At 38.2% G+C, this 26,343-nt stretch overlaps 2 protein-coding genes across 9 annotated transcripts in view; one reads left to right on the forward strand and one right to left on the reverse strand.

Moving 5' to 3' along the window:
* MYNN (myoneurin) overlaps positions 1–23,076 on the forward strand; it is a 44,553-nt gene extending 21,477 nt beyond the window's left edge. The window contains exons 9-10 of one of the 2 annotated variants that reach the window (XR_006609148.1): positions 1,561–1,640; positions 18,556–23,076. The gene's annotated coding sequence lies outside the window, so the exon portion shown is untranslated. Of the gene's footprint in view, positions 1–1,560; positions 2,204–18,555 lie in introns of those variants that run through there. The other variant, XR_006609146.1, reaches the window with a different exon arrangement.
* LRRC34 (leucine rich repeat containing 34) lies at positions 979–26,001 on the reverse strand. Of its 7 annotated transcripts, none has more exons than XM_045088611.1 (12): positions 25,851–26,001; positions 22,157–22,277; positions 21,494–21,612; positions 21,328–21,392; positions 20,073–20,156; positions 16,690–16,818; positions 14,916–15,011; positions 11,977–12,131; positions 11,442–11,597; positions 10,510–10,636; positions 8,915–9,083; positions 979–1,617 (listed from the first exon to the last, which is right to left on the reverse strand). In XM_045088611.1, exons 1-12 carry the CDS (start codon positions 25,951–25,953, stop codon positions 1,568–1,570), a joined length of 1,374 nt encoding a protein of 457 aa, XP_044944546.1. In that variant the 5' UTR covers positions 25,954–26,001; the 3' UTR covers positions 979–1,567. The 7 variants fall into 7 exon arrangements, with proteins under 7 accessions (XP_044944546.1, XP_044944547.1, XP_044944548.1 ...); XM_045088612.1 differs by having other exon boundaries at positions 8,898–9,083; XM_045088613.1 differs by lacking the exon at positions 25,851–26,001 and adding an exon at positions 25,597–25,830.
* Positions 26,002–26,343: the final 342 nt, after the last annotated feature.

The following is a 26,343-nucleotide window of genomic DNA, read 5'->3' on the forward strand; positions in this document are numbered from 1 at the left end:
TGATGAGAGGCCATCTCATTCCAGAATCCTATAAACTCCTCTACTACCCAGCATATTACAGATACTTCAAAGCAATAAAAGATGGACTGTTGCTACATTAAACATGAATGAATCCCGTTAATGTTGTTCAAAAGAAGTCAGACAGTGTATTCTGCTAAGATTCAGTTTATATAAAATTCAAAAGCAGGCAAAACTACTTGTGATGTTAGAAGGCAAGAGAGTGGTGTTTTTTGGAAGAAGTTTGGAAGAGCTTCTTTAAACATGTGGCATTTACTATCTTTATCTAGGTCATGGCTGACATGGGTGGGTTAGCTTTGTGGTAACTCGTTTACCTGTTCAGTTAAGATTTGTGTACTTTTCAAGGGGTGCCTGAGTGGGTCATTCGTTTAAACACCCAACTCTTGATCTCAGCTTGGGCCCTGAGCACAGGCTCTGATGTCTGAGTAGTGAGTTCAAGTCGAATATTGGGCTCCACGCTGGGCATGGAGGCTTCTTAAAAAAGATTTGTGTACTTTTTGTACGTACATTTTAAAAAGTACATATTAAAAAATGAATTTGAAGAATGAAAAAACTAGAGTATTGATTTTTAAACTTTAATAAGCCTAAAGACCTGGATTGTAAAAATGCAGATTCCCCAGACTGTCACCTGAAGTTCTGATTCAGTAGGTCTGACTCTATGAATCTGTAATTTTAACATTTGCCTGAGTGGTTCTGATGTTCCATGCTTTAAAAATGCCGACTTAGCATCTGTAGTTTAACAAATTCTCCTTAACTCTCTGGACAGATATTTAAGTATAAGAAGTTTGTCATATTAATTGTTACTTAAATCTGAATTAATTGGATCTCTAATGTCTAGGAGTAACATTTCCTCACCACCTTAATGTCTTACAAATGTAATGACAGTTGTTTAAAATGTTCCTTTTTTTTTTTTCTATAGCGTGGTTTTATTGCATCCATTGAATTCTGCAGATTTTCAAATTTGATTAAAAGAAAAAATTTTATTCATTTCCTATTGCAATTTTTACAGTACAAGTACATTTGATTTTCCTGGGATATATTGCCTTTTTAGATACAGATATTTAGTTCTAGACTACTCAACATGTGATAATGTAAAAGAACTCTCTAAAAAACAACCAGTCTTTATATCTGCAAAGCAGAGATCTTAAAATGGAAATAAAATAAGATTTGAACACATAGAATGTTGCCAAGTAAGGTTTGGTAAAACCTAATAAGTAAAATCAGTAACTAGTAAAATCAGTCAGTTTAAGTGTCAGGATACATAATGTCATTTATAGAATTCCATAGTCTATAAAGTATAGCTTTGTTAGTTCCACTGTAAACAATGGCAGATCTTTATGTGATTTTCACATCAGTGGAAGGTCATATTATTTGTAAAATTCCATGATCAGATTGTGGTAATTTTCTTTGATATAACATATAAACTATATTTATCTAAAAAAAATACCAACAACTTGAAATCCATTTCACACATAGTTAATATGAACTGTAGAGTATGTATTTTTCAGCCAATTCCAGATGTTTTAAGATTTTGTTTTTCAGCACAGACTCATCCTGATAGCAACCATCTGTCCTGTCCTGGGTGATTCACATTCATCTCTGAAAGCATGAGAATGGATTTGGTAAGGCATTTAGGTCTTTTCTGGCTCAGTAACTCTATAACATTAAGTGAAAATAATGCCTGAACAGTTTATTAGATGTTCTTCCCCTTATGTAACCACCACTACCCTCTGTGCCCACCCTTCATTCCCCCCAGGGAGTATAGGAACATGGTGTTAGGTGCCAAATACAAGGAAATACCTGTAAACCTTCAAAACTCATTAAATAGTGGGTAGGGGTTACTGATCTTAAGTGTTTAATCTACTAAAGGAGTGGACAGATGTGATTTTTTTTGATATGCTAATTTTTAAAAAAATAAATACAGCTTGAAGAATTCACAGTACTTTTAAGTGAAGGCTGGTATTTTGACAACTATGTAAAGTTGACCACCACCTTTATTCCACCTCCTCCCTGTAGACCTTTAGAGATAGATGGTAGTTTCTTTTAGACTGTAGGACCTAAGCATAATTTAAAGTAACCTTTTAAAACTGCCCACATGTCTTTTTTTCACACTTTGACGAGTAAATCATTCCGGTGAAGCATCATCTTGGCATGTGTGAATAAATTTGTGAATATAGGTCTGTAATCAAAGCATCATAGTGTTTGTTGCCTCCTCATAGGAATCTTAATTTGAAAACAAGATTGGCCATAGACAACAGTAATTTGCCATCAAATCATTAAAATCTTACTGGCATCTTCTAAAAGAGAGTGATCTTAAAAAGTTCACTGGCATTACTGACTTGTTTAAAAAGCATACATTTAGGGACACTAGGTGGCTCGGTGCGTTAAGCCTCTGCCTTCGGATCAGGTCATGATCCCGGGTTCTGGGATTGAGCCCCACTTCGGGCTCTCTGCTTGGCAGGGAGCCTGCTTCCCTTCCTCTCTCTCTCTGCCTGCCTCTCTGCCTGCTTGTGATCTCTGTCTGTCAAATAAAAAATAAAATCTTAAAAAAAAAAAAGCATGCATTTATATGTGTTTCTATATATTTCCCTGTGTTTGCAAAATTGTATCAACAATCATTATTATCTAAATAAGTTATATAAAATACCTTTTCAACTCTGAACCGCCTGAAATTCCCTTGGATTCTGCCACCTGAGCCTTTTTTACCACTTCATGACAACTGTCAGTTAGGATACCTATAATGGCTTTTCCTTTTTATGCTATTTTACTACTTAATGATATTTTGTTTTTAAAAGCATATTGGTTTAATTCCTTGATTCTTTTTTTTTTTCTCCATGGCTAAAATTTTAGCCTCTAATCTTTCCCCCCCCCAGTCTTTTTTTTTTAATTTTTTAATTGATATGTAGTTGACATAGTAGTTTCAGAGTTACAACACAGTAATCCAACAATTATATACATTACAGAGTGCTCACTATGATAAGTATGATTATCATCTGTCACTGTACCATGTTACTAAAATATTAATGAATATGTTCTCTGTGCTGTAGTTTTTCATTTTCTTCACTTATTTTAATAAGTTTGGAAATTTTTACTTCTTAATCCCTTTCACCTATTTTGTCTAAACTCTCATCTCCCTCCCCTCTGGCAACCGCTAGTTTGTCTTCTTTGAGTCTGTTTTAACATTTTAACAATATTACATCTTCTAATCCTTGAGTACAGGATATCTTTCCATTTGTGTTGTCCTCAGTTTCATTCATCAGTTGTGTTTTTTTTTTTTTTTTAACTTTATTAATGTTTTTAAGAAAGCTCTACACCCAGCATGGTGCTCAAACTCACAACCCCAAGATCAAGAGTCACATGTTTTTCTGAGCTAAACAGGCATCTCAGTATTTTACTCTTTTTGATACAGTTTTACATAGGGTTGTTAATTTCCCTTTCTGCTGTTTTGTTATTAGTGTACAGGAATGCAGCAGATCTTTGTATTTTGTATCCTGCAACTTACTGAATTCATTTATTCTAATAATTTTTTTGGTGGAGTCTTTAGAGTTTTCTATATATAGCCTGTGTCTCTGCAAACAGTGATGGTTTACTTCTTCCTTACCAATTTGGGCACCTTTTATTTTTCTTGTCTGAGTGCTATACCTAGGACCTCTGGTACAATATTGAATAAAAGTAGTGAAAGTTTGGACATCCTTATTTCTGACCTTAAGGGCAGAGCTTTCAGCTTTTTTACCATTGTGATGTTAGCTTTGGGCTTATCATATATGTCTTTCATTATGTTGAGGGATGTTCCTTTTGTGCCCACTTTGATAGTTTTTATCAGTGAATGTTCAATTTTGTCATTCTTTTTCTGCATCTACTGCAGTGGTCATAACACTTTTATCCATTTTGTAAATGTAGATCACATCAGTGATTTGCAGGTATTAAACCGTCTTTGCATCCCTGGAATAAATATGACTTGAGTATAGTGAATGATCCTTTTAATGTATTTTTTAATTCTGTTCACTAATACTTGGTTGAGTTTTATGCTTTTATGTTCATCAAGGATAATTGGCCTATAGATTTGTTTGTTTGTTTTGTAGTTTGTTTTGGTATCAAGGTAATGCTGGCCTTGTAAAATGAATTTTGAAGAATTTCTCCCTCTTCTGTTTTTTGGGATAGCTTGAGGATAGGTATTAACTCTTCTTTAAATGTCTGGTAGAGTTCATCTGTGAAGCTCTCTGATCCTAGCTTTATTGGGAGTTTTTTATTATTGGTCCAATTTTGTTACTAGTAATTGGTCTCTCCAGATTTTCTGTTTCCTCCTGACTCAGAAGATTGTTTCTTTTAGTTTTTTTGTAATTGTTTTGGGTTGTGCATTTTTGTTGGCTCGTCTTTCATTTCTGATTTTTTTTTGTAACTTCTGGCTGGGGACGCCTGGGTGGCTCAGTTGGTTTATAATTCGGCTTTTGATATTTTTATGGTGTCAGTTTTAACTCGTCTTTCATTTCTGATTTTGAGTTCTTGATTAAAACTTCTGGCTGAAGTTTTACCAATTTTGTTTATCTTTTCAGAGAAACAGCTCTTGGTCTCATTCATCTTCTCTGTTGTTTTTTTAGTCTCTATTTCATTTATTTGGGCTTTGTTGATTCTTCTTTTTCTGGTTCCTTAGATATAAGGTTAGATTGTTTAAAATGTTCTTGTTTCTTGAAGTAGGCCTATATCATTATAAATTTCCCTCTTGGAAATACTTTTGCTGTGTGCTGAAGATTTTGAACTGTAGTGTTTCCATTTCTGTTTGTCTCCAAGTATGTTTTGATTTCCTCTTTGTTTCTTTGTTGATCCATTGGTTGCTTTAGTAATCTGTTATTTAGCTTCCAGTTATTTTGTTTTTCATTCAGTTTTCTTATAATTGATCTCTTTCTAGTTTCATACTCTTATAGTGGTAAAAGATGCTTGATAGGATTTCATTGTTCTTAGACTTGTTTTATGGTCTGCCCTGTGATCTGTTCTGGAGAATATACCATGTGCACTTGAATAGACATTCTGCTGTTTTGGGGTGGAAAATTCTGTGTGTATCTGTTAAGTCTACCTGGTCTAATGTGACATTCAAAGCCACGGTTTGATTTACTGTCTGAGTGATCTATCCATTGACGTAAGCATGTGTTAAAGCCCCCTACTATTACTGTGTTATTGTCAATTTCTCTCTTTATGTCTGTTAATATTTGCTTTATATATCTATATGGTGCTCCTATGTTGGATGCATAGTATTTGTAATTATTATATACTCTTAATGAACTGATCCTTTTATCATTGTTCAATGACCTTTTTTGTCTCCTTACAGTCTTTTTTTTAAAGTCTATTTTACCTAATAATTAGTATTGGTATCCCATCCCCCCCCCCGCTTCATTTGCATGGAATATCTTTTTCCATCTCTTCTTTTTTTTTTTTTTTAGGATTTTATTTTTTCATTTGAGAGAGAACATGTACAAGCAGAGGGAAGGGATGGTGGGAGAGGGAGAAGCAGACTCCCCGCTGAGCAGGGGGCCCAATGTGGGGCTCTATCCTAGGACCCTGGGATCATGATCTGAGCTGAAGGCAGACACTTAATCTACTGAGTCACCCAGGCACCCCTCCATCCCTTCACTTTCAGTCTGTATGCATGTTTAGGGCTGATGTCTCTTGTAGGCAGTATATAGATGGGCCTTGCTATTTTATCCTTTCAGTCACCTTATATCTTTTCCTTGGAGCATTTAGTCCATTTACATTTATTCATTCATTTATTTACTTAAGATTTTATTTATTTATTTGACAGTGAGCACAAGTATGGGGAGCAGCAGGCAGAGGGAGAGGGAGAAAGCAGGCTCCTTACTGAGCAGAGAGCCTTGTGAGGGGTTGGATCCCAGGACCCTGGGATCATGACCTGAGCCAAAGGCAGATGCCTAATGACTGAGCCATCCAGTCATTTATTTTTTTTTAATTTTTTTTAAGATTTTATTTATTTATTTGACAGAGAAATCACAAGTAGTCGGAAAGGCAGGCAGAGAGAGAGAGGGAAGCAGGCTCCCTGCTGAGCAGAGAGCCCGATGGGGGGCTCGATCCCAGGACCCTGAGATCATGACCTGAGCCGAAGGCAGCGGCTTAACCCACTGAACCACCCAGGCGCCCCCATCCAGTCATTTAAACATCCAACATTTAAAGTTAATTATTGATAGGTATGTACTTACTAGCATTTTGTTGTTTACTGGTTGTTTCTGTAATTCTCTCTTCCCTTGTGATTGATGGTTTTCTTTAGTGTCCTGCTTGAATTCCTTTCTCTTCTTGTGTATCTGTTAGAGGTTTTTGCTTTGTTGTTACCCTGGGGTTCATATATAACACCCTGTGTATAGCAGTCTATTTTGAGATCATGGTCTCTTAAGTTCTCTAAGAGCACCTAAGTTTGATTCCCCCCTCCATGTTTTAGGTATATGAGGTCATATTTTACCTCTTTTTGTGTATCCCTTGACTAGTTTTTATAGATAAAATTGATTTTACTACTTTTATTTTAACCTCCTTACTAGGTTTCTAAGTGATTGATCTACTACCTTAACTATATGTTTGCTTTTACTGTGAAATTTTCTCCTAATTTTCTTCCACTGTGGCCTTTTCTTTCCACTTAGATAATCTCCTTTAACATTTCTTGTAAAGCTAGTTTAGGGGTGATGAACTCCTTTAACTTTTGTTTGTCTGGGACACACTCTTCCCTTCAATTCTGAGTGATAATCTTGCTGGATAAAGTATTCTTGGTTGCAGAGGTTTTGTTTTGCTTTTTTCTTTCAGCGCTTTGATGATGCCATGCCCTTCTGGTCTATAGCGTCCTGCTGAAAATGAGCTGATAGCCTTATGGGGTTTCCCATGTATATATGTAATTGCTTTTCTCTTGCTTTTGGGACTTTCTCTTTAATTTTTGTCATTTTAATTATGTGTCTTGGTGTGGACCTCCCTGGGTTCATTTTAAGACTCTTCTTGCCTCTTGCACCTAGAGGTCAGTTTCCTCCCCAGATTAAGGAAGTTTTCAGCTGTTATTTCTTCAAATAAGCTTTCTGTCCCCCTTCTCTCATCTCCTTCTGGGATCCCATAATGCAAATCTTCATGTACTTGATAAGTCACAGAGATACTTTAACCTATTCTCATTTTTTATTTTTACTGTTGAGCTTGAATGTTTTCCATTACCCTGTCTTCCAGATCACTGATTGATTCTTCTGTATCTTCTAATCCACTGATTTCCTCTAGCCCATTTTTAATTTTAGTTATTACATTCTTCACCTCTGACTAGTTCTGAGTTCAGCCACTCTTCTCTCAAGTCTGGTGAGTATCTTTCTGACCATTACCTTGAACTCTATCAGGCATATTGCTGATCTCTTTTTCGGTGGTTTTGCCTTCTTTCATTTGGAACGTATTCCTGTGTCTCCTCATTATGTGTTTCTGTGAATTACATAAGTCAGCTGCTTCTCTTGGTCTTGAAAGTAGTGGCCTTGTGTGGAACGTTCCTGTAGTTACCTGTAACATGGCCCTCTCTGGTCACCAGAATTTATTGAGGTTGAGCTATGATGGATGCTGGCATGCTGGTGGATGATGCTAGCCCTCTGCCCTACCGTCTACAGTGATCATCCTGTAGTGTTGAGGGCACACTGGTGGGCAGGGCTTGTCTGCTGCACAGCTGGCTAATAAGCCCTAGTCATCTCTACATCATGCAGACTGGGCCAGCACTCAGCCTGTCTGCGGTGGTCCGCATTGCCTGCTCTGGGCTCACTTGTAGGCAGTGCTGATTTCCTGTGTGGGTGGCTGTGAGACCTGGTTGCAGCCCTTGTGGGCTTGCTGTCTGGAATGAGAGTCTGTAACTGCTGCAGACACACTGAGGGGTAGGGCTCTAGAGGCAGCTGAGAAGCACAGCTACAGCATCTGCATGTGCACTGGTATATGGGGTTAGCTCCTCACTCCCTAGGGCAGGAAATGTGCCTATCACAGTGGGCAGGTTGGAAGGGCAGGGCACACAATGCTAGCAAGGTAGGGGGAGAATGTCAGAACTCGCTTCTACAAGTGTCTGACTGTCTAGGCTGGGAGAGGACAAGAAAAATGGCACCCACCAGCACTTTCAAGCCTGGGGAAAGCTCCTGTTTATCTCCTATAGATTCCTGCCCCTCCTGTACACATCCTAAAACTAGTTGATAAATCTCTCTCAGATGTACCCCAGGCACTTTTCAAACTGCTGCTTCTATGCTCTGTCTTGGGCCAAGTTATTTAATGTGTTGACTTCTAAAGACTTGGTTTCTTGCAGCCCTCCAGCTCTTCTGGAGTTAAGCCACACTGATTTTCAAAGCCAGACATTATGGAGACTGGTCTTACTAGTGCAAGTTCTCAGGGCCAAGGGTGTCCATTGTGGGGTCGCTCCTCGCCTGTGATGTCCCTCACCTTTGTGAGTAGTCACTCCAGGAGTTTCATTACCAATGGCAGATGGCAGCTCTGTACCTCCTGCGCTTTTGATGTGACCTTGCTACACCTAGCTGTGGATGATCTTCACCTAGCTGTAGATGATCTGTTCTGCCACCCGTCAGGTAGTTTTCAGAGTGAGAAGCAGTACATGCAGCAGTTGCCACCATGTGTGGCCGGGGTGGAGGGAGGCGGTGAATTTAGGATTCTCCTACTCTGCCATCTTCCCTCTCCTGTAAAATTTCTTTTAAAACAATGATACTGTTTTTCCACAGTGGACAGTTATACAAAGTCATTTTAATATAATCATTTTTTTCAAATGTATAAAAGGTAAGATGTTCTAATTTAAGAATTTAATAGGCAATAAAATATTAACATAAGACAAGTAATGTGAAAATTTCAGAGCTTGTTTTTCATAGATGTCCACCTACTGGTACAAGAGTAAAACCTGCATTAGGTGAGTTTGTGCAAGCTTCTCCATAAATTGGTCTCCAGTAGTAATGCTTTTTAAGGCCATTGGAGACTTCTGCAAGATACATATGTCCATCCACCACAAATGGCTCCACATCTGTATTGTCTGGTTTTAGACGGCCCGTTTGAATTAAGTCTGAATAAGCCTATGATTTTTAAGAAAAGAGAGACCTGTCATTAAGAAAATTGTCTAATTTCCATAAAATGAATAAGCTAATTGCAATTTTCAGATTAGCTGTGCTGATTTTCAGTTTAAAATATTCTGAGTAAATACTAAATTTTAGTATGTTTTTTACATACAATTTTTATTCACTTAATTTCACATAATTATAATTTTGAAAAAGTTACTTCTAAGTTTTGAAGTATTTTGTTTTATGGCTCCCAGAATTAACAGTTCTCTGTATTACAGATTTTGTGGGCCAAAGGTCTCATTGTCAAAATTTTCATGTCCTGCATGGGGGTTTGTAAGTGAGGGAGGAAGGGGTTGTGTATGCCTTGAAAATTTGATGATAGCCAGGGACCCATTTCACAGGAAAATATGCAACCAGATTTTGGCATATGGCTGTATGGAGTTCATGAACTCCCTGAAGCTAATTTATAGATTGAGGCTAAGACAATTTCTGTAGTATCAGATGCTGACCTGGCTGTAGCCTAATTCTGTCTTCACTGTAGAATTTTCTTTGTATATCACTAATGGATCATTGGTATCTTTGTAAGGGTATCATACAAACATGTTAAAATGGTTGGTTAATAAGATTGTGAGTATAGAGAAAGATATATAGACAGTAAAAAATTTAAAATTTTAGCTGTTTTCTGCTTAGGCTTATTATTCCAAACTCATTCTAGTGTGTAGAATATGATCTTTTTCTGAAATCAAGGGTTTAAATAGTATATTTTATTACTCTTTTTGGAGGTGGAATTTTGGATAGTCTTTTTGCAAATTGAGAATTTTAGCATCTTCATTCTTTCCAAATAAAAACTATTTGTTACAATGCTTTTTGTTTTGCAAGTGGTATCAAGGGCTGTGTTTACATAAGCAACCTAAAAGCAACATAAAAGACTAGGTCTCCAAATTCCATGTCTTGGTTTAATTATTGGGCAACAGACTGGAGATTGTGCTACATCAAATTTAGAATAAATCTGGGACACCTGGGTGGCTCAGTTGGTTAAGCGGCTGCCTTCAGCTCAGGTCATGATCCCAGCGTCCTGGGATCGAGTCCCAATCAATGCTCAGCGGGGAGCCTGCTTCTCCCTCTGCCTTTTACCATTCTAAAATAAAAAAAAACCTTTTTTAGAATAAATCAATAGTTCTGGTTTTTAAAATATTTTTTTAGAGGAATTGGGATTGCATAATTCATTGATCTCTATATTAATATGTGGTATTCGTTGCCTTCTATTTAAACCACAAAACTTTCCAGTGCTTAGTTTTTAGGACTTACGTTAAAATTTATCAAAACTGAAGTGTCTTACTACATTTTGGAATAATTTCCAAGGCCACCTGTAAATGCCCAATACTATAGAGAAGACCCCAGGAAAAGCCTTTAGTGAAGGAAGAAAAAAAAAAAGACTTACCACACATGTAGCCTCATCAAATTTGTTTCCCCAAATGTAAACATTCGAGAGTGTGGGATTTGTTTTCATTGACTGTGAAAGTGCAACCAGTCCTTCTCCCTGTATGTTGTTGCTGACTACTGACAACCTATCAGAAACAAGAAGTAATAACCCTGGAAACCAATACATACTTACACAAAGAAGATGCATAAGTTAGCCAACAACATTTATTTTATTGTGTAAAATCTTAGAAAGTAAAGATACTAAAGAAGAATGCTAACTGGGGCGCCTGGGTGGCTCAGTGGGTTAAAGCCTCTGCCTTCTGCTCAGGTCATGATCCCAGGGTCCTGGAGCCCCACATCGGGCTCTCTGCTCAGCAGGGAGCCTGCTTCCCCCCCACCCCTCTGCCTGTCTCTCTGCCTACTTGTGATCTCTGTCTGTCAAATAAATAAATAAAAATCTTTAAAAAAAAATAATAATGCTACGGTGCTTGGGTGGCTCAGTTGGTTAAGCAACTGCCTTTGGCTCAGGTCATGATCCGGAGTCCCGGGATCAAGTCCCACATCCGGCTCCCTGCTCTGCAGGGAGTCTGCTTCTCCCGCTGACCTCTCTCCTCTCGTTCTCTTTCTCTCTCATTCTCTCTCTCAAATGTCAATATGTCAGCTTAGAAATTTTTCATATTTCATCATGAATCTTGGGTTTTAAGGGGATTGATGTCAGTTTTTTTTTTTTTTTAAAGATTTATTTATTTGACAGAGATCACAAGTAGGCAGAGAGGAAGCAGGCTCCCCACTAAGCAGAGAGCCCGATGTGGGGCTCGATCCCAGGACCCTGGGATCACGACCTGAGCCGAAGGCAGAAGCTTTAACCCACTGAGCCACCCAGGTGCCCCTTGAAGTTAGTATTTTAAAAGTTTAAGTTTTTCTCTTGATTAAATACAAAACCATACTAACGCTCTAAGACTCCTGTTGTGTGAAGCAAGAGTTTCACTGAGATGCTTTGCTCCTGCATTTTCTATTCTGTTAAAAGAAAGATCCAGTACTTCCAGGGTAGTATTGCTTTTCAGTACGTCAGCCAAAAACACCGTTCCGTCACAAGTTATTTTATTGCTGGGAAGGGAAGAATACATGGTTACATTTGAAAATATGAAGTATTCTTTTATTCATAGAGATTAACATGCCTCAGAATTGTTGTATAGAACATTATTTTTCTAGGTTAGTAAAAGATTTTAATCACTCAGTTTCCAAAAAGGTAATGAAAATTTGCTATAAAATGTTGCTCCATTCTGGTTTACTCATGATTAAATGCTCCATTCACACTGTTGAGATAAAATAATCAGTATAAACTAGATACTAAAGCTTAGTACAAAAAGTTGACAACAATGATTATATCTTCTGATCTTAGGAATTACTGTCTTAACAATATAGCCTCTGTATCATGAATATTTACATAGATTATTCCCAGGACTTCTAATGTATTATCACTTACCAGCTGACATCAAGGTAGCGTAGGCTTCTGTTCAGATACAGTGCGTCACATAACTGTTTTATACCACAGTTTTTTATATTATGCTTACACACATGTAGTTCAACAAGGCAGTGATTTTCTTTCAACATGTGGCCTAGATGAACTGTGGATTCTTCCTAAAAATAGGTAAAATCTTCTAAAATACAGTTTTGAAGCTGTACATTTGAAGCTGTACCAAATATATGCTAAGTTACTTAAATTAGCTTTTTCTTTTTTTTTTTAGATTTTATTTATTTGACAGAGCTCACAAATAGGTAGAGAGGTAGGCAGAGAGAGAAGGGGGAAGCAGGTTCTCCACTGAGCAGAGCCTGACATGGGGCTCGATCAGGACCCTGAGACCATGACCCGAGCCGAAGGCAGACGCTTAACCCACTGAGCTACCCAGGCGCCCCCTTAAATTAGCGTTTTAAAAAGATACCAGTTGAGACTATTAGCCTATAATTTGTATTTGCTTTGGCTCGGTTTTTAAGAAAAATCACTTTTGCCACAAATGATACTTTATCATTTTAAAAACCAGCAGCAGGCACTTGGAAAGTACAGTGACTAAGTGAGGTAAATAGGCTGGTGTAAAAAAGTCTGTTCTAAACAATCACTCCAGAAGGGTTGGGCGGGGGTGATTGGCCCCATGATATATTGCACATATTAAGCTCCCTTACTGTTGTCCTTTCAAGAATCTCCAGATGTTTCTTATACCCATATGTTCCTGAACTTTACTCTTGATCTCCACTCTTTATGGATAAAATACAAAGCCATTTCTCGGGGTGCCTGGGTGGCTCAGTGGGTTAAAGCCTCTGCCCTCGGCTCAGGTCATGATCCCAGGGTCCTGGGATCAAGCCCCCTATCGGGCTCTGCTCAGCAGGGAGCCTGCATCCTCCCTCTCTCTGCCTGCTTCTCTGCCTACTTGGGATCTCCGTCTGTCAAATAAATAAAATCTTAAAAAATACAAAGCCATTTCTCAAATGTTGGTTCTATTTTAAAAATACACTCAGTCCTGTGATATCCAATTCTTCCTTTTTATAATCATCCCAAATCTCTAAATACATTTTCCAGTCACTGGAAGACTTATTTTTAATTCCAAACTCTAGCTCCTTCCAAGGCAAAAAGTATATAACATCAATGAGGATTTGAATACCAAGCACTTTTTTTTTTTTTTTTTAACAAAGTCAAAGTAGGTCTTAAAATGAATGGGTCAGTATTTTATGGTAAGAAGTCCTCTTACTTGATTGCTGCTTTTTTTCTTTGTAAGTAAGCTCCATGCCCAGCAAGGAGCCCAATGCAGGGCTTGAACTCATGACCCTGAGATTAAGACCTTAGCTGAGATGAAGAGTCTGATGTTTAACCGACTGAGCCACCCAGGCGTCCACAGATTGCTGTATTTGTAAGTTTTACAGTCACTGGAAATGCTGATCACGAACATGGATATCTATGTATGCTCAAATTATGTACTTCTACATAATAACTGAGAAAAACTACAAAAGTTAAATCATGTAGCAGTAGCAGATAGTACATGAGTTGTAATAAAGGTATATGAGCTTTATGAGAAAACTGTCCAAATACTAGCTCTATACTAGCTGCCTGCCTTTGGGCAAATGATTTCATCCAGCTAAGTCTGTTTCCTTTTCTGTAAGGTAGGTAAAATTATACTTCCCTCACAATTAACAAAAAAGTACCTGGCATAAAATAACTGATCTATAGGACACTATAAAGCATTTTTTATTGTTCAGTAGTCTATAATCCTGTATCTGATTTATTTAAATTATTGCTGACACTGAAAAAGGCCCAAAGGGAAGCTATAGTTTGGGATCTTAACAAATGCAAACTGACCACTTAGGGGGTCCAGTGTTGCTCTGCATGGTGCCTGGAACCAGGATACATGTTTGTGTTTTATGCTTTGATTGTTTTTTTTTTTTTAGATCAAGAAATTTGGTTGAGGGACCACCCTTATTAAGGAAGGGAACTAAAATAAGAAATAGTGTTTTTAGATCATTTATCAACTTTGACAGTTTGCTTAGGATGGCACCTGGCATCAGTATCTTTCCATGCTCCCCAGATAGTGAAATGGAATAGGTTTGCAGGCTTATGTTTGGGAACAGCAAAGTATGAAGAAACCCAGAAGGACTCTACTCCACAGCCACTGAAGAAACTAGGACTCAGAGGGACAGAGAGTGCCTGCCTCGGAGAGGAAAAGAAAGCAGCCTGGAGTTTAGCTGACTGCTAGAAGCACTGGGCTAAGAGCAAGAGCCTGCACCTGAGAAAGACCTTGGGCTTCTCTTAACTATTCTCCGATTTGGGAAAAATGACACCACTCAACACACTTAAAAGAGGAATGGTGTTTCTAATGTGATTTCACATAGTTTAACATACTTATTTCCTCAAGGCTTTAATCAGAACATTTTAATTTAGCCTTCAGATCTCATGTCCTCAATCTGAGAACCTTGTCTGCCACTTCTAAAAGAATGTTAAAGAACAAGGAGAAGCCTTGAAAGCAACTACCATTTTGTCTCCAGAGTGCAGCTTACCTATAGGATCAAGTCCAGACTTCCCAGGCTGCTCTTCATACACATTCTGCCATTGTTACTCATGATTTCAAAGCAGTTTAGTGATAGTAATATAACAAAATTCACAGCCTTTAAAACTTTAATAATTGTTTCCGTCTTGACTACTCTGCCTCTTTACAGGTTTACTCACCGTTAATCTGAGTTTACAAGAAAGAAAAAAAAGACCTGTTTACTGCTTAAATAAACATCTAAAATCATAATTTAACTCAGTTTTTCTTCAAATAAGTTCTTTGTAAATACAGTAAATTCTAAAAATATTAACCTTGAAATAACCTTCAGTAAATAGTGCCTTCGTTTTTTTCACATGTAATAATATTAGCTGTCATCACTTTGAATACATACCTGTTCACCATACAGTATAGGTCGGTTTAGGTTTATTCCCTTAATTGTTTGGTTTTGCGTTAGGACTGTAGCAAATGCTATCACACTTTGCATTCCCTAGAAATAGTAAATTCGTTAAGGAGCTGACAAAGTATATAATCTCCCTATTTCAAAACCAGTAATCTAGATTCAGAGAAATAAACTATTTTAAGATTTTATTTATCTGTCAGAACTGTAAACCCTGAATTATAGTTTGGTCAAACTCAGAAGTAAATTGTTACTATGTTCTTTTCTCTCTGCCCTAAAATCTATAACATGCACAGGGAGTTTCTTAAAGTTTCAGTATCTATTTCTTAGGACATTCACCTCTTGGTTTGCTCCTGAGTCCTTAAGTTTCTGTGTGTTTCTGACCTCGGATACCCAGACACACAAGCAGATCTCAGCTAGGGTTCTACACTACTTAGAACAGACCTTGTGAAAGCATTCTTTTATGTGCATACTTGTTACTTTCAGTGCGTGTGTGCAGTGGAAATACCTTATTGGAAGGGCCGAATTCTCCCTGATTTCTGTGTTGGACACCACCACACACCCCCAGCTGTAACACTAGGAAACCTGGGCCTCCACTTCACCAGTCTACTCACCGTCCCATCCAATTAATCAGTAAGTCTTAGAGATGGTCTCTAAAAGACATCTCAGATTAACCCATCTGTGTGCCACCACCCATCCCCAGTCCTTTTAACCCACCTGGACCATAACTTGAAGTGGTCAGCGAGCTTCTTGCTACCCTCTAATTCCCCACAGAAACCAGAGTGATCTTTTTTTTTTTTTTTTTTTTTAAGGACAAATCAAATCACATCACCCCTCAAAGTCTTAAATACATCTCATAGATGTATTTAGAACTCAATTCCTTTTTCCCCTGGCCTTGACCCACAACCCATACAGCACTGCTTGATCTGGCCTCTGCACACCTCTCACCCACACTTTGAGATACTCTGACTAGCCACTCTGGCTTTTCAGGGCTTTTCAGGTCCTAAACCTGCCAGACTCAGCCTTTCATTATTCATGTACCACTCATGATTTTTGCCATATTATAATACCAGTTTTACTGTTTACTTAATAGTTTTCTATTAAGTCAATTTACTTTTCCCACTTTAAAGTTCTATCACTACCATAAATGGAAAACTAATTCCTCAAAATAGAGCATCTGCAAAAATAAATACATGAGTAGTAAAATTACCTCTATCTGTAATAGCTGTGCTACCCGTACCGTAGTCAGGGTACCACTATCTTAGAGTCTGTGTGTGCTGGACCCCTGCCTGGGATGTTCTGCCATGGACCCTCTCCAAGGTAGTTCCTCAGATATTAGACGACTGTGCTATTATGCAGATTACCTCCTACCAGACAGAGTACTTAGCTATCTTTGTAGCACTTTTCTTTTTGATGTTTTACCAACTAGAATATAGGCTTTCTAATGAAGTAGCGTTTTTCAATTAAATTTTTTTTCTCAAAAACTCCTGTATAAGTTAAGAAGTGTTATAGATAGAAGCTTAGGAAGAATTTTATTCTAGTTATTCCTCTATAGTATTATTTAATACAATCTTATTAATAACATTGATATGCCTAATAGTAAAAGCAAAGCAAAACAAACAAAAAAAATTCCCTGATATTTGATATTAGGGACAAGCTTAATCAGTCATAAGACTCTCATTTAGCTGATCTCTTCAACAATTCCTTATCCTATTTCCAAAAAGATTGATGCAGTACATGGGTGATTTTTCTCAACCATTTTACTTACCAGGTCACAGTCACCCAAATCTAATTTTTCTAAAGATGAATTAATTTGTAGCATTGCAGCAAAAAACATTCCACCTTTATTTTCAATCTTGTTTCCAGTCATTCTTAGGTATTTCAGAGTTGTATTCTTCTGAAAAGAAAAAGAATAAAAACTTCATTAAATTTGTATTCCACAAATTTTTTTCTTGATTACAGCAGACTTTTACTATTTGCAGACTCAAGTTTTCATGGTTTCATGGAGATAGAATAGGATATTCCTTAAAGGTAACATTTAGTTTCCCAATAAGATAAAAATCTGGTTTAATTTTTTACTGGAAAGAATGCCCAGGAAACATGCTCAGTAAACGAAGCAGATTTTATAAGTTTTCCTTTCATTGAGAAATCTATAGATTCGTTTTTAAGAAAATTATACCACCTTTTTTTTGAGGTAAAATTCACATAACCCAAAGTAAACCATTTTAAAATATACAATTCACTGGTTTTTAATAAATTCACCATGTTATACAACCATCACCTAGCTAGTTTCGAAAACACTTCAACCCCCCTCACCCCCAACAAAGGAGACCCTATACCTATTAAGCAATCACTTTATATTCTCCCTGTATCACTTTTAAAGGAATGTAATTCTTCAGACACTTGCGAAGTTTAACTCCTCTCATTCCACTCTTGATAATCCTTTCACAAAGAAAATTAGACATTTCAGTGTCCTAATAAATGGTAGAGGACATAGCTGCAAATAACTGAAACCCCTTAAGAACAGGAAGAAGGCAAGGAGGTCCACTGTTAATACTGCCATTTAACAGTGTACTGCAGGTTCCAGATGAGGCAGTTAGGCAAGGAAAAGAAAAAAAGGCACCCACATTGGAGAAGAAAACTATGTCTGCATGTAACAGGATATCATATATGGAAAATTCTAAGGAATCCACCTAAAAAAGTTGTTAGAACTAATGTGTTCAGCAAGACTACAGGACACAACACCAATATATAAAATCAATTGTATTTCTACACACTAGCAATGAACAATCCAAAACTGAAATTAAGACTCCCATTTAGGGGCACCTGGGTGCCTCAGTCAGTTAAGCATCTGCCTTCGGCTTAGGTCATGATGCTGTTGTCCTGAGATTGAGCCCCGCATGGGGCTCCTTGCTCAGCGGGAAGCTTGCTTTTCCCTCTCCCACTCCCCCTGCTTGTGTTCCCTCTTTTGTTGTATCTGTCAAATAAATAAAATATTAAAAAAAGAAGACTGTCCCATTTGTAGTAGCATCAAAAAGAATAAAGTATTAGGAATAAATTTAGCAAAATCAAGACCTGTACATTAAAAACAAACCACTGTGGGGGGCGCCTGGGTGGCTCAGCAGGTTAAAGCCTCTGCCTTTGGCTCAGGTCATGATCCCAGGGTCCTGGAATCGAGCCCCAAATCATCAGGCTCTCTGCACCGCAGGGAACCTGCTTCCTCCTCTCTCTCTGTCTGCCTCTCTGCCTACTTGTGATCTCTGTCAAGTAAATAAAATCTTTAAAAAAAAAAATTAAAAAACCACTGTTGAAGGAAGTGAAAGATACAAATAAATGAAAACACATCCCACGTCATGAATCAGAAGACAATACTGTTAGGATGACAGTACTACCCAAATTTTCTAAAGATTGAAAGCAACTCTCTCAAAATCCTTGTTTTTGGGGGGCACCTGGGTAGCTCAGTGGGTTAAAGCCTCTGCCTTCAGCTCAGGTCATGATCTCAGGATCCTGGGATCGAGCCGAGCATTGGGCTCTCTGCTCAGCAGGGAGACTACTGCTTCTCCCTCTCTCTGCCTACTTGTGATTTGTCAAATAAATAAAATCTTTAAAAAAAAAATCCTTGTTTTTCTTGCAGAAATTGATAAACTGGTCTTAAAATTCATATGAAAATGCAAAGGACCCAGAAGATCCAACACATCTTGAAACAACAAAAAGGACTCACTTCTTGACTTCAAAACTTGACTACAAACTACAGTAATCAAGATTGTGTGGGACTGACATAAGGACAGACATACATTTTAAAAGAATAGAATGAAGAGCAGAGAAATAAACTGTTTGTAATAAATTTTTGACAAGGGCATCAAGAAAATTAATGGGGGAGGAATAATCTTAAATAGTGTTGGGACAACTGGATATCCACATGCAAAAGAATGAAATTAGACTCCTACCTCATACCATATACAAAAATTAACTCAAAATGGATCAAAGAACTAAACAAAGGAGCTAAAAACACACTTAGAATATGCAAATATGAATCTTAATGATTTTTAGATAGGCAAGGCCTTAGATATAACACCAAAAGCACAAAGGAAAAAAGCTGAACTTTATCAAAATTAATTTTGTGCTTCAAAGGATGCCATGAAGGAAGTGAAAAGGCAATCCACAGAATGACAGAAAACATTTGCAGATCATGTATGAGAGACTTTATATCCAGAACATACAGACTACTCTTAGCATTTAAAAAGACAACTAGACATGGGCTTTGAACAGACATTTTTTCAAAACAATGCCATATGAAAAGATGCTAAGCATCATTATTCATGATGGGAATGCAAATCAAATCCAAAAAACCCCTGCATATCTACTAGGATGGCTAAAATCAAGAAGACAGTAACAAGTGCTGGATGTAGAGAAACGAGGACACTCCTACAGTGCTGGACTTGTAAAAAGGCAGTTTGGAAAACAGTTGAACAGTTGCCAAATGATCTAGCAGTTACATTTCTAGGTATACACCCAAGAAAACTGAAAACATGCACACAAAAAATGTGCAAATATTCATAGTACATTATTGTAGACAAAAAGTGGAAACCTAAATGTCCTTAACTGATGGATGAATAGGATATATCTAAACAATGGAATATTATTTGGCAATAAGAATCAAGTATGTTACAATACAGATGAACCTTGAAAGCATTAAGCCAGTCATAGGAGACCACATATTTTAAGATTCCATTTATGTGAAATGTCCAGAATAGGCAATCTATTAGATGGAACACAGATTAGTGACTGCCAGGGGCTGGGAGGGTGAAAGAAGCATAGAGAAGGACTGCTAATATGTACACGGTTTCTTTCGGGGATGAAATGTTCTAAAAACAGTGATGGTCATGCCATTCTGAATGTACAAAAACCCACTGAACAAAAATCTTAAAGGTAAATTTTGATGGAGAAAAAGTAAGTTCTTATGTATGCTAAGTATCTTAAAGCTTTTTAAAAATGAATTTAAAAATGCTCATGTAATATTACATTTTAATAAATTAAAGTGTAATAAAAACAGACATTTGCACAATGAGTTCACAATAACATTTTGGTTAATTACAAGCTATCAGAAGTTAAAATGCCAAAAGAAAATGTCTGAGGTATATAAATGCTTACATGTAGTGCTTTAGCAATCAGTTCTCCACCTTCTGGCCCAATATCGTTAAACATAAGGTTTAAGTAAACGAGTTTATGTTGCTTCTATAATAAGAGAAAAGAAGCTATTACGTATGTAATTATTAGGGGGAAAAAAATACAGACACTGCTTTATTTAAGTAAAAGAATTTACCTCCAAAGAAAATCTTTGTAACAGAAAATCTCAAAGTCCAACAAAAGAAGCTACAATTGGGGTGGGGTGGGCTGTGGGAAACATCATGCTCATTTAAACATAATTGCAATGTAAGTGAAAGAAAAAGACTATTCTATTTTGATCAATTATTCAAAGTATGAATGCCCTTTATTTAACCACAGTGTACAAGTTTGCAAAAGATGACTTAGAAGCTCTAGTTACCAGCAATCTACCAATAACAAATACACAAGTGGGTTTTCAGTTTATTTCAAGTGTTGTAAATATAGTGCAAGGTCAGGACCCTGGACATTTTGCAAGACTAGCATTTTGTGTGTGCCGCTAGACTAGGTGGTTTCACTGCAAAGAGAATTAAGAAAACTTAAGAAACATTTGGTGATTTTTGCAATATTTTTGTAATTGCTGAGAATTAGTTCATATTTCTTAATCTTCACTCTGTCCTTGTGCTGTGTGCCATCTCATGGATAGGAGAAATTTTTTTTTATGATTTTATTTATTTAACAGAGGGATACACAGCAAGAGAAGGAACACAAGGGCTCTATCCAGGACACAGGAATCATGACCTGAGCTGAAGGCAGATGCTTAAGGACGGAGCCACTCAGGTGCCCCTCATGGAAATGAGAATTTTAAGATCATTTTTAAGCTCATTAGAAGCATATTTAGCGATTGGGGAAAGTAGTTAGGAACTTAAAAAGCCAATTTAAACAATAATGATAATGCTGCTTTAAACATTTTAACTGAAAATACAAACATACACCTATATTTGCCAATCTTCTGAGGTTGAAACAAAGCCTTTTCTTAAAGTACACCTACTCTGATTGGTGGACCACACTTTTTTTCTTTTTTCTTTCTTTTTTTTTGGACCCCACTGTCTCTCTTAAATGAAATGCAGCCACAAGGCAGCATTTTAGCATGGGCATCTTCAAAGAAGTCTGCAATAAAGGGTTATTAACTTAGCGGACTTGAGGTACTCAAACCACGTACATTTTCAAAGAAAAAGTACTGGCTCTTAACTGACTCCTGGAAGAAAACAAAAAGAACTAACAAGATTTTGTAGTAAAATACCTGAAGCAGTCTTGCAGCATAGTATGCACCAACATCACTTATGAGGTTATATCTAACATCCAAACCTGAAGAACACATGAACAGATGAATAGAGGCTGATATTCCTTATACTGAATAATTAAAATCAGGAAAATTAAGAGGTAATGATTTTTAAGGAGACATATACCACTGATATATGGACTCTTCTTTAAAATTCTGAAAAGAATCCAAAAATCTTTGCCTGTTACTCTTTCTTCTGGCATTAAGCGACTGTTACCAGCAATATTTAATGTGATTCCTTCTGACCTATTAAAATGCAAAAAAGAAACCCACTAAAGAAATAGAAGTATTTTCCCCCTATATAAACAGTAACATCATGAATAGCATTTACTGAAACCAAGTATGTATCACAATATAGATTTATATCAAGTAACTTAAGACGACTGAATATTCAATAGATTTTGTAAACACTTCTATAGTATATAATTTTATTCTCTCTCTCTCTCTCTCTCACACACACACACACACACACACACATACACACACTCCTCCTGATAGGTAATCACATCAAAGACTTCAATATTTTCACAAATAAATCCAGCTCCCAGGAGCTCAGGACAAATCTGAAGGCTAGACTTGGAGGCCACTGGTCTACTGTTTTTCCTTGTGTACTCTGCTACCTCCAAGACCAGCTAACAGTGTCCATCAGACACTGTTCTAAATCAAAAGGTAGATCTGTTTTAAAAGCCATGTACAAATCACTTTAAACAAATCACTCAGTATTCCAGGATTCTCATACAGAAGGAGGTCAGTGAATACTACTTTGTAATCAAGTATTTGTCTTCCTTACCCCTTTTCGAGTTCTTCATCGACTTCTTGGAGTATATGCAATATAAAAGTATTAATTTTCTGGGACTTTTCCATACAGAGATTATAGTAAGTTTCCTGGAGATGGCCAGTAACTTCTGGAGCTTTTGAAAAATAAGTGCATTACTCTTCATCACATATAAATGATATCAGGACCTTTCCTGTCCCTACTCCTTCCCCTCCCTAAAAATTACACTTCTTCAAAGATACGAATGTGTATGTATAGAGTCAGGAGTGAGGAAGAAAGGGCAAAAGAATTAAGACTAGAGAAAGGAAGAAAATAGAAGGAATTAGGGGGAATAAAAATGCTGTTTGGAGAAGCAGGGCCATAGAAACACCCACTGAGGCTAGGCAGACACTAACTTGCAAGTGACACAAAGAACTAACATCCTGGTAGCAGAGGAAAAGGATATTCAGAGAAATTAAAGATTTTGCCAAAATCATACAGCTAATAAGGGTAGAGTATAAAAACAGACAGACTCCAAAGCCTCTTTCCACTCTACCACACTGGGTTAGGAGACTCACATTTTCTTATCAGGACGTCAAATAAAAAATTTTTATTTTTATTTTATTAAAAATAAAAATTATTAAAAATATAAAAATATTTAAAATAAAATTTTATTTAAATTTTATTTTTTATTTTAATCAAATAAAAACATTTTAATCAGAGGATCTAAACTCAAAAAGGATCTGAAAAATCCGTGAGTCCCCAAGGCTCCCTGGATACCCTCTACACATGCACTTTGATGGCATCTTTGACTACAGCTCTGTTGGTTCCTCCTAAAACTGAGTTGAGGCCAGACTCAGAGAAGCTCTTCACCTACCCTGGCCTTTCACTTCCTCTTTGTAAAGGTTGTTTTTCTCTGTTCAGTCCTTAATAAAGATGATAGAAACAAAGCAGGAGTTGAAATCTCCTTCCTCTGTTACGCCTGAAGCTTTCCTTAATGGTCTTACTGTTTTGGATATTAATTTACAAGGATCTTTGGAAGACCCAAGCCTTCTGGGGGTAGAAGTGATGTTGTTCCTCTTCTTAGAAGCACCTACCACTATCTTTGTTTTCTGTCTTATCTTTTGTATAGGTCTTTTTTTTTTTTTTTAAGATTTTATTTATTTATTTGACAGAGATCACAAGCAGGCAGAAAGGCAGGCAGAGAGAAAAGGAAAAGCAAACTCCCCACCGAGCAGAGAGCCCGATGCAGTGCTTGATCCCAGGACCCTGAGATTATGACCTGAGCCGAAGGCAGATGCTTAAGCCACTGAGCCACCCAGGTGCCCCTGTACAGGTCTCTTAAAAAAAAAAAAACCAATAAAATAAAAAAATAAAAATAAAAATCTGTGCTCAGAGATCTCACTACTCAACCAACTTGGGGTCTTCAGGAGCCAGCCTCTTGAGTTTCTGCATCTCAAGAGATGTACTTGGCTGAGATTTCTGCACTGTATGAACTCAAGAGTTTGCTAAACAAACTTGCAGAAAAAGATTTAAAATGAGGAACATTACATTGAAAATGGAAGCACTAAACTTTTCTTAATAGTTTTCTTTTAAATCAGCTTTTAAAAAATTAATTTAACCCACTTATTCCAGACAAGTTGAAATTTCAATATCGAAAGGAAATAAATATCAGCAATCCCATGTTAAAGAACCATTACAATTAAGGTCTCTGGGTATTTCCTTCTTATTGTTTTTCTCAACTATGTACATATTACCCTTTTTTTTAAAAATCGGAATTTTTCAGTACAGTTCTATATCTTTTCAGTTAACATTGAGTTTTCCCATGTCAGTCTCAGAAAAATTTTAATGTCAACAGAATTTCCTGTCTTATGGGTTGATGCATATAAAAAACCCTTCCTTATTTTAGGAAATTTCCATGAATCTAAATAACATTTTAGCACAATATTTCCCAAACTGTGTTCTTCAGAATACAAATCTTTCGTGAGATGATCAAACATGTTCTAAATAGAATAGATTTTATTGTCAAATACATTTGGGAAGTTCTAACTTAAAGCTAAACAAACCTCTATAACACTTCTCAGGACATTTACAACACTCAAGGGCACAAAAACTTCAAATTGTTGGGCCTGGAGAGAAGAGAGAATAAAAATATTCCGTTTCCCAGACTTATGTGACCATGGTTCACATGGAGTTCAAGCTACAAAATGCTACTTTAGCATTCTCCACAGACAACACAGCAAATTGATCTGTAACAAATTTACTTGTTGGAGCTGGGCTCCCAGGAGGCTTCTTTTCTCCCTTCTGGCTACTACCTTCCTTAGTATTAAAAAGTGAAGACTGGCCTGAGAATCTGAGTCAGGGCCTGCCCTCAGCTGGCTACACCACACCCAAGATGTACCCAAGAAATGTGTCAAGACTTAGAACTCATGTTTCTCTGAGGGAAGGAATCTTAGACTACAAGCTAAATATAGCTAAAGAAAGTTACAGGAAAATTCTTAAGAGCTCCTGGGTGGCTCAGTGGGTTAAGCATCTGACTGTACCTCAGGTCACAATCCTGGGGTCCGGCCCCACTTTGGGGTCCCTGCTCAGCTAGGAGTCTGTTTCCTCCCTCTGTCTCTCTCCTCAGCTTGTGCTCTCTCTTGCAAATAAATAGATAAAACCTTTTTTAAAGGGGGGGGGGGGGGAGAATAGGAAAGGAAAAGGAAAGAAAAGAAAATTCTTATTTTCCTACCTAACCATGGATTTAAAGTACTTAAAATTTTTTGCTATGCTCTTTCATGTTGTATGTCAGGATTTTATGGTACCAAAAATTTATTTCCTGTATTCATCTTAGGGGAGAATAATAAATCCATCTTCAAATTGTAAAGCTAAAACTAAGACTAACCAGTTACACAAGAAAATATAAAGAATCTAACTCAAATGTCATTTTTCTTGTATTCCAAGTATTTTTTACCTGGCAGCACGTTTTAAATTTTCTAAAGAGAAGGCTCATTTTGGAGGTGGTCCCCTATGCCCTTCTGTACTGGAACAGCCAAATACCAGAAAATCCAAGGGTTGGGAGTGAGTCAGACTGGGGTGGTTGCCCAGGATCAGCTGTGTGACTTTGAACAAGTTACCCTAATTCTCCCATCTTAAATTTCCTCTTATGCTAAAAGCAGAGCACGGCGCGCATCTCAAGGATGCAGTGAGGAATAGGTAAGTGTTCTAGCGCAGTTCCGTATCTACAGGCACATTAACACAAGCATCCACAATGGAAATGGTGGCCAGACGAGGGACGTGCAGGCTATGCTTAATTTGCTCGAGATCATTCACGGTTGCAGAAATAGCTTAAAACGGAGGGGACATAGAGATGCCAAGTCAGAACGGTCTCAAGGCCCTCTGGCCCACCTAGGCCCTGCTTTCTGGAACTTCCACCAATAAAGGGCCCCAGAACTTTCCCGGAGACTCTGATGAGGGTAAAGCAACAGACACACCTTCCTCCAGGACGATGGCTAGTGTGAAGGGCGGACTCATCGGGGGAACTTGGGCTCCCTTCCCACCCACATTTGGGGGCCCCAAAGTTCTGGCCGCAGCTGAGGTTCCCGGGGGCGCCCGCCGGCCACACCGCCTCGAGCCGGCGGCCCGCTGGGAGGAACGGGCTGTGCCGGCGACCCTGCCGCAGGGGCCGGAGCCGCCTCCCGCACTTCCCGTGGGCCCGGCGGGCGCCGGAGGACATCCGATTTCTTACCACTACCGTCCGCGGGGGCCGAGAACGGATTAGGGGTTGTAGTGGGTACGGGAGTGGGGAACCCAGGCCCGGCCCCCGCGGCCTCCTTCCCCGGGTCCCACATATTCCTCTTCACCCCTGGGCCGCCGCGGAAGCGTTGGCATGACGACGGCGCGCAGGCGCCTGCGCAGTCCCCGGCCACACACCTGCTGCTTCTGGGCTGGGCTGAGCGCCAGACCCTGAGCGCCACCTCCCGCCGGCTGCGCATCCCCTGCCATTACCCATGTGGGCCTCAGGGCAGGCTGCGATTGCCAAAGCAACGGAAGTTCCTTGGTCACCCCCTCTGGCTCCGGATCCCCTAGACCTGGGTTAAAAACACACAGAGGGAGGGTGCTCTGGCTCCTCTGCAGAGGGACGTTCTTGAGGTTTCAGGGAGCACGGCTGATGGGCTAGGGGCCGGGCTACAAAGACGATTATGACACAGTCTCCTCCCCAAAGTGTGTACATACCTGCG

Source organism: Mustela putorius, unplaced genomic scaffold (assembly GCF_011764305.1).
Source record: "Mustela putorius furo isolate JIRA1106 unplaced genomic scaffold, ASM1176430v1.1 tig00003834_pilon_pilon_pilon, whole genome shotgun sequence".
Lineage (NCBI taxonomy): Eukaryota > Metazoa > Chordata > Mammalia > Carnivora > Mustelidae > Mustela > Mustela putorius.

Bases quoted from the DNA above. Each gene is read 5' to 3' on its own strand.
- LRRC34 (XM_045088611.1), bottom strand. From the start codon at position 25,953: ATGTGGGACCCGGGGAAGGAGGCCGCGGGGGCCGGGCCTGGGTTCCCC. The intron at 20,157-21,327 runs GTATTTTACTAC...CTCTTATTATAG, and splicing joins ATGCTGCAAGACTGCTTCAG to AAGCAACATAAACTCGTTTA. The intron at 11,598-11,976 runs GTAAGTGATAAT...TTCCCTTCCCAG, and splicing joins CGCTACCTTGATGTCAGCTG to CAATAAAATAACTTGTGACG.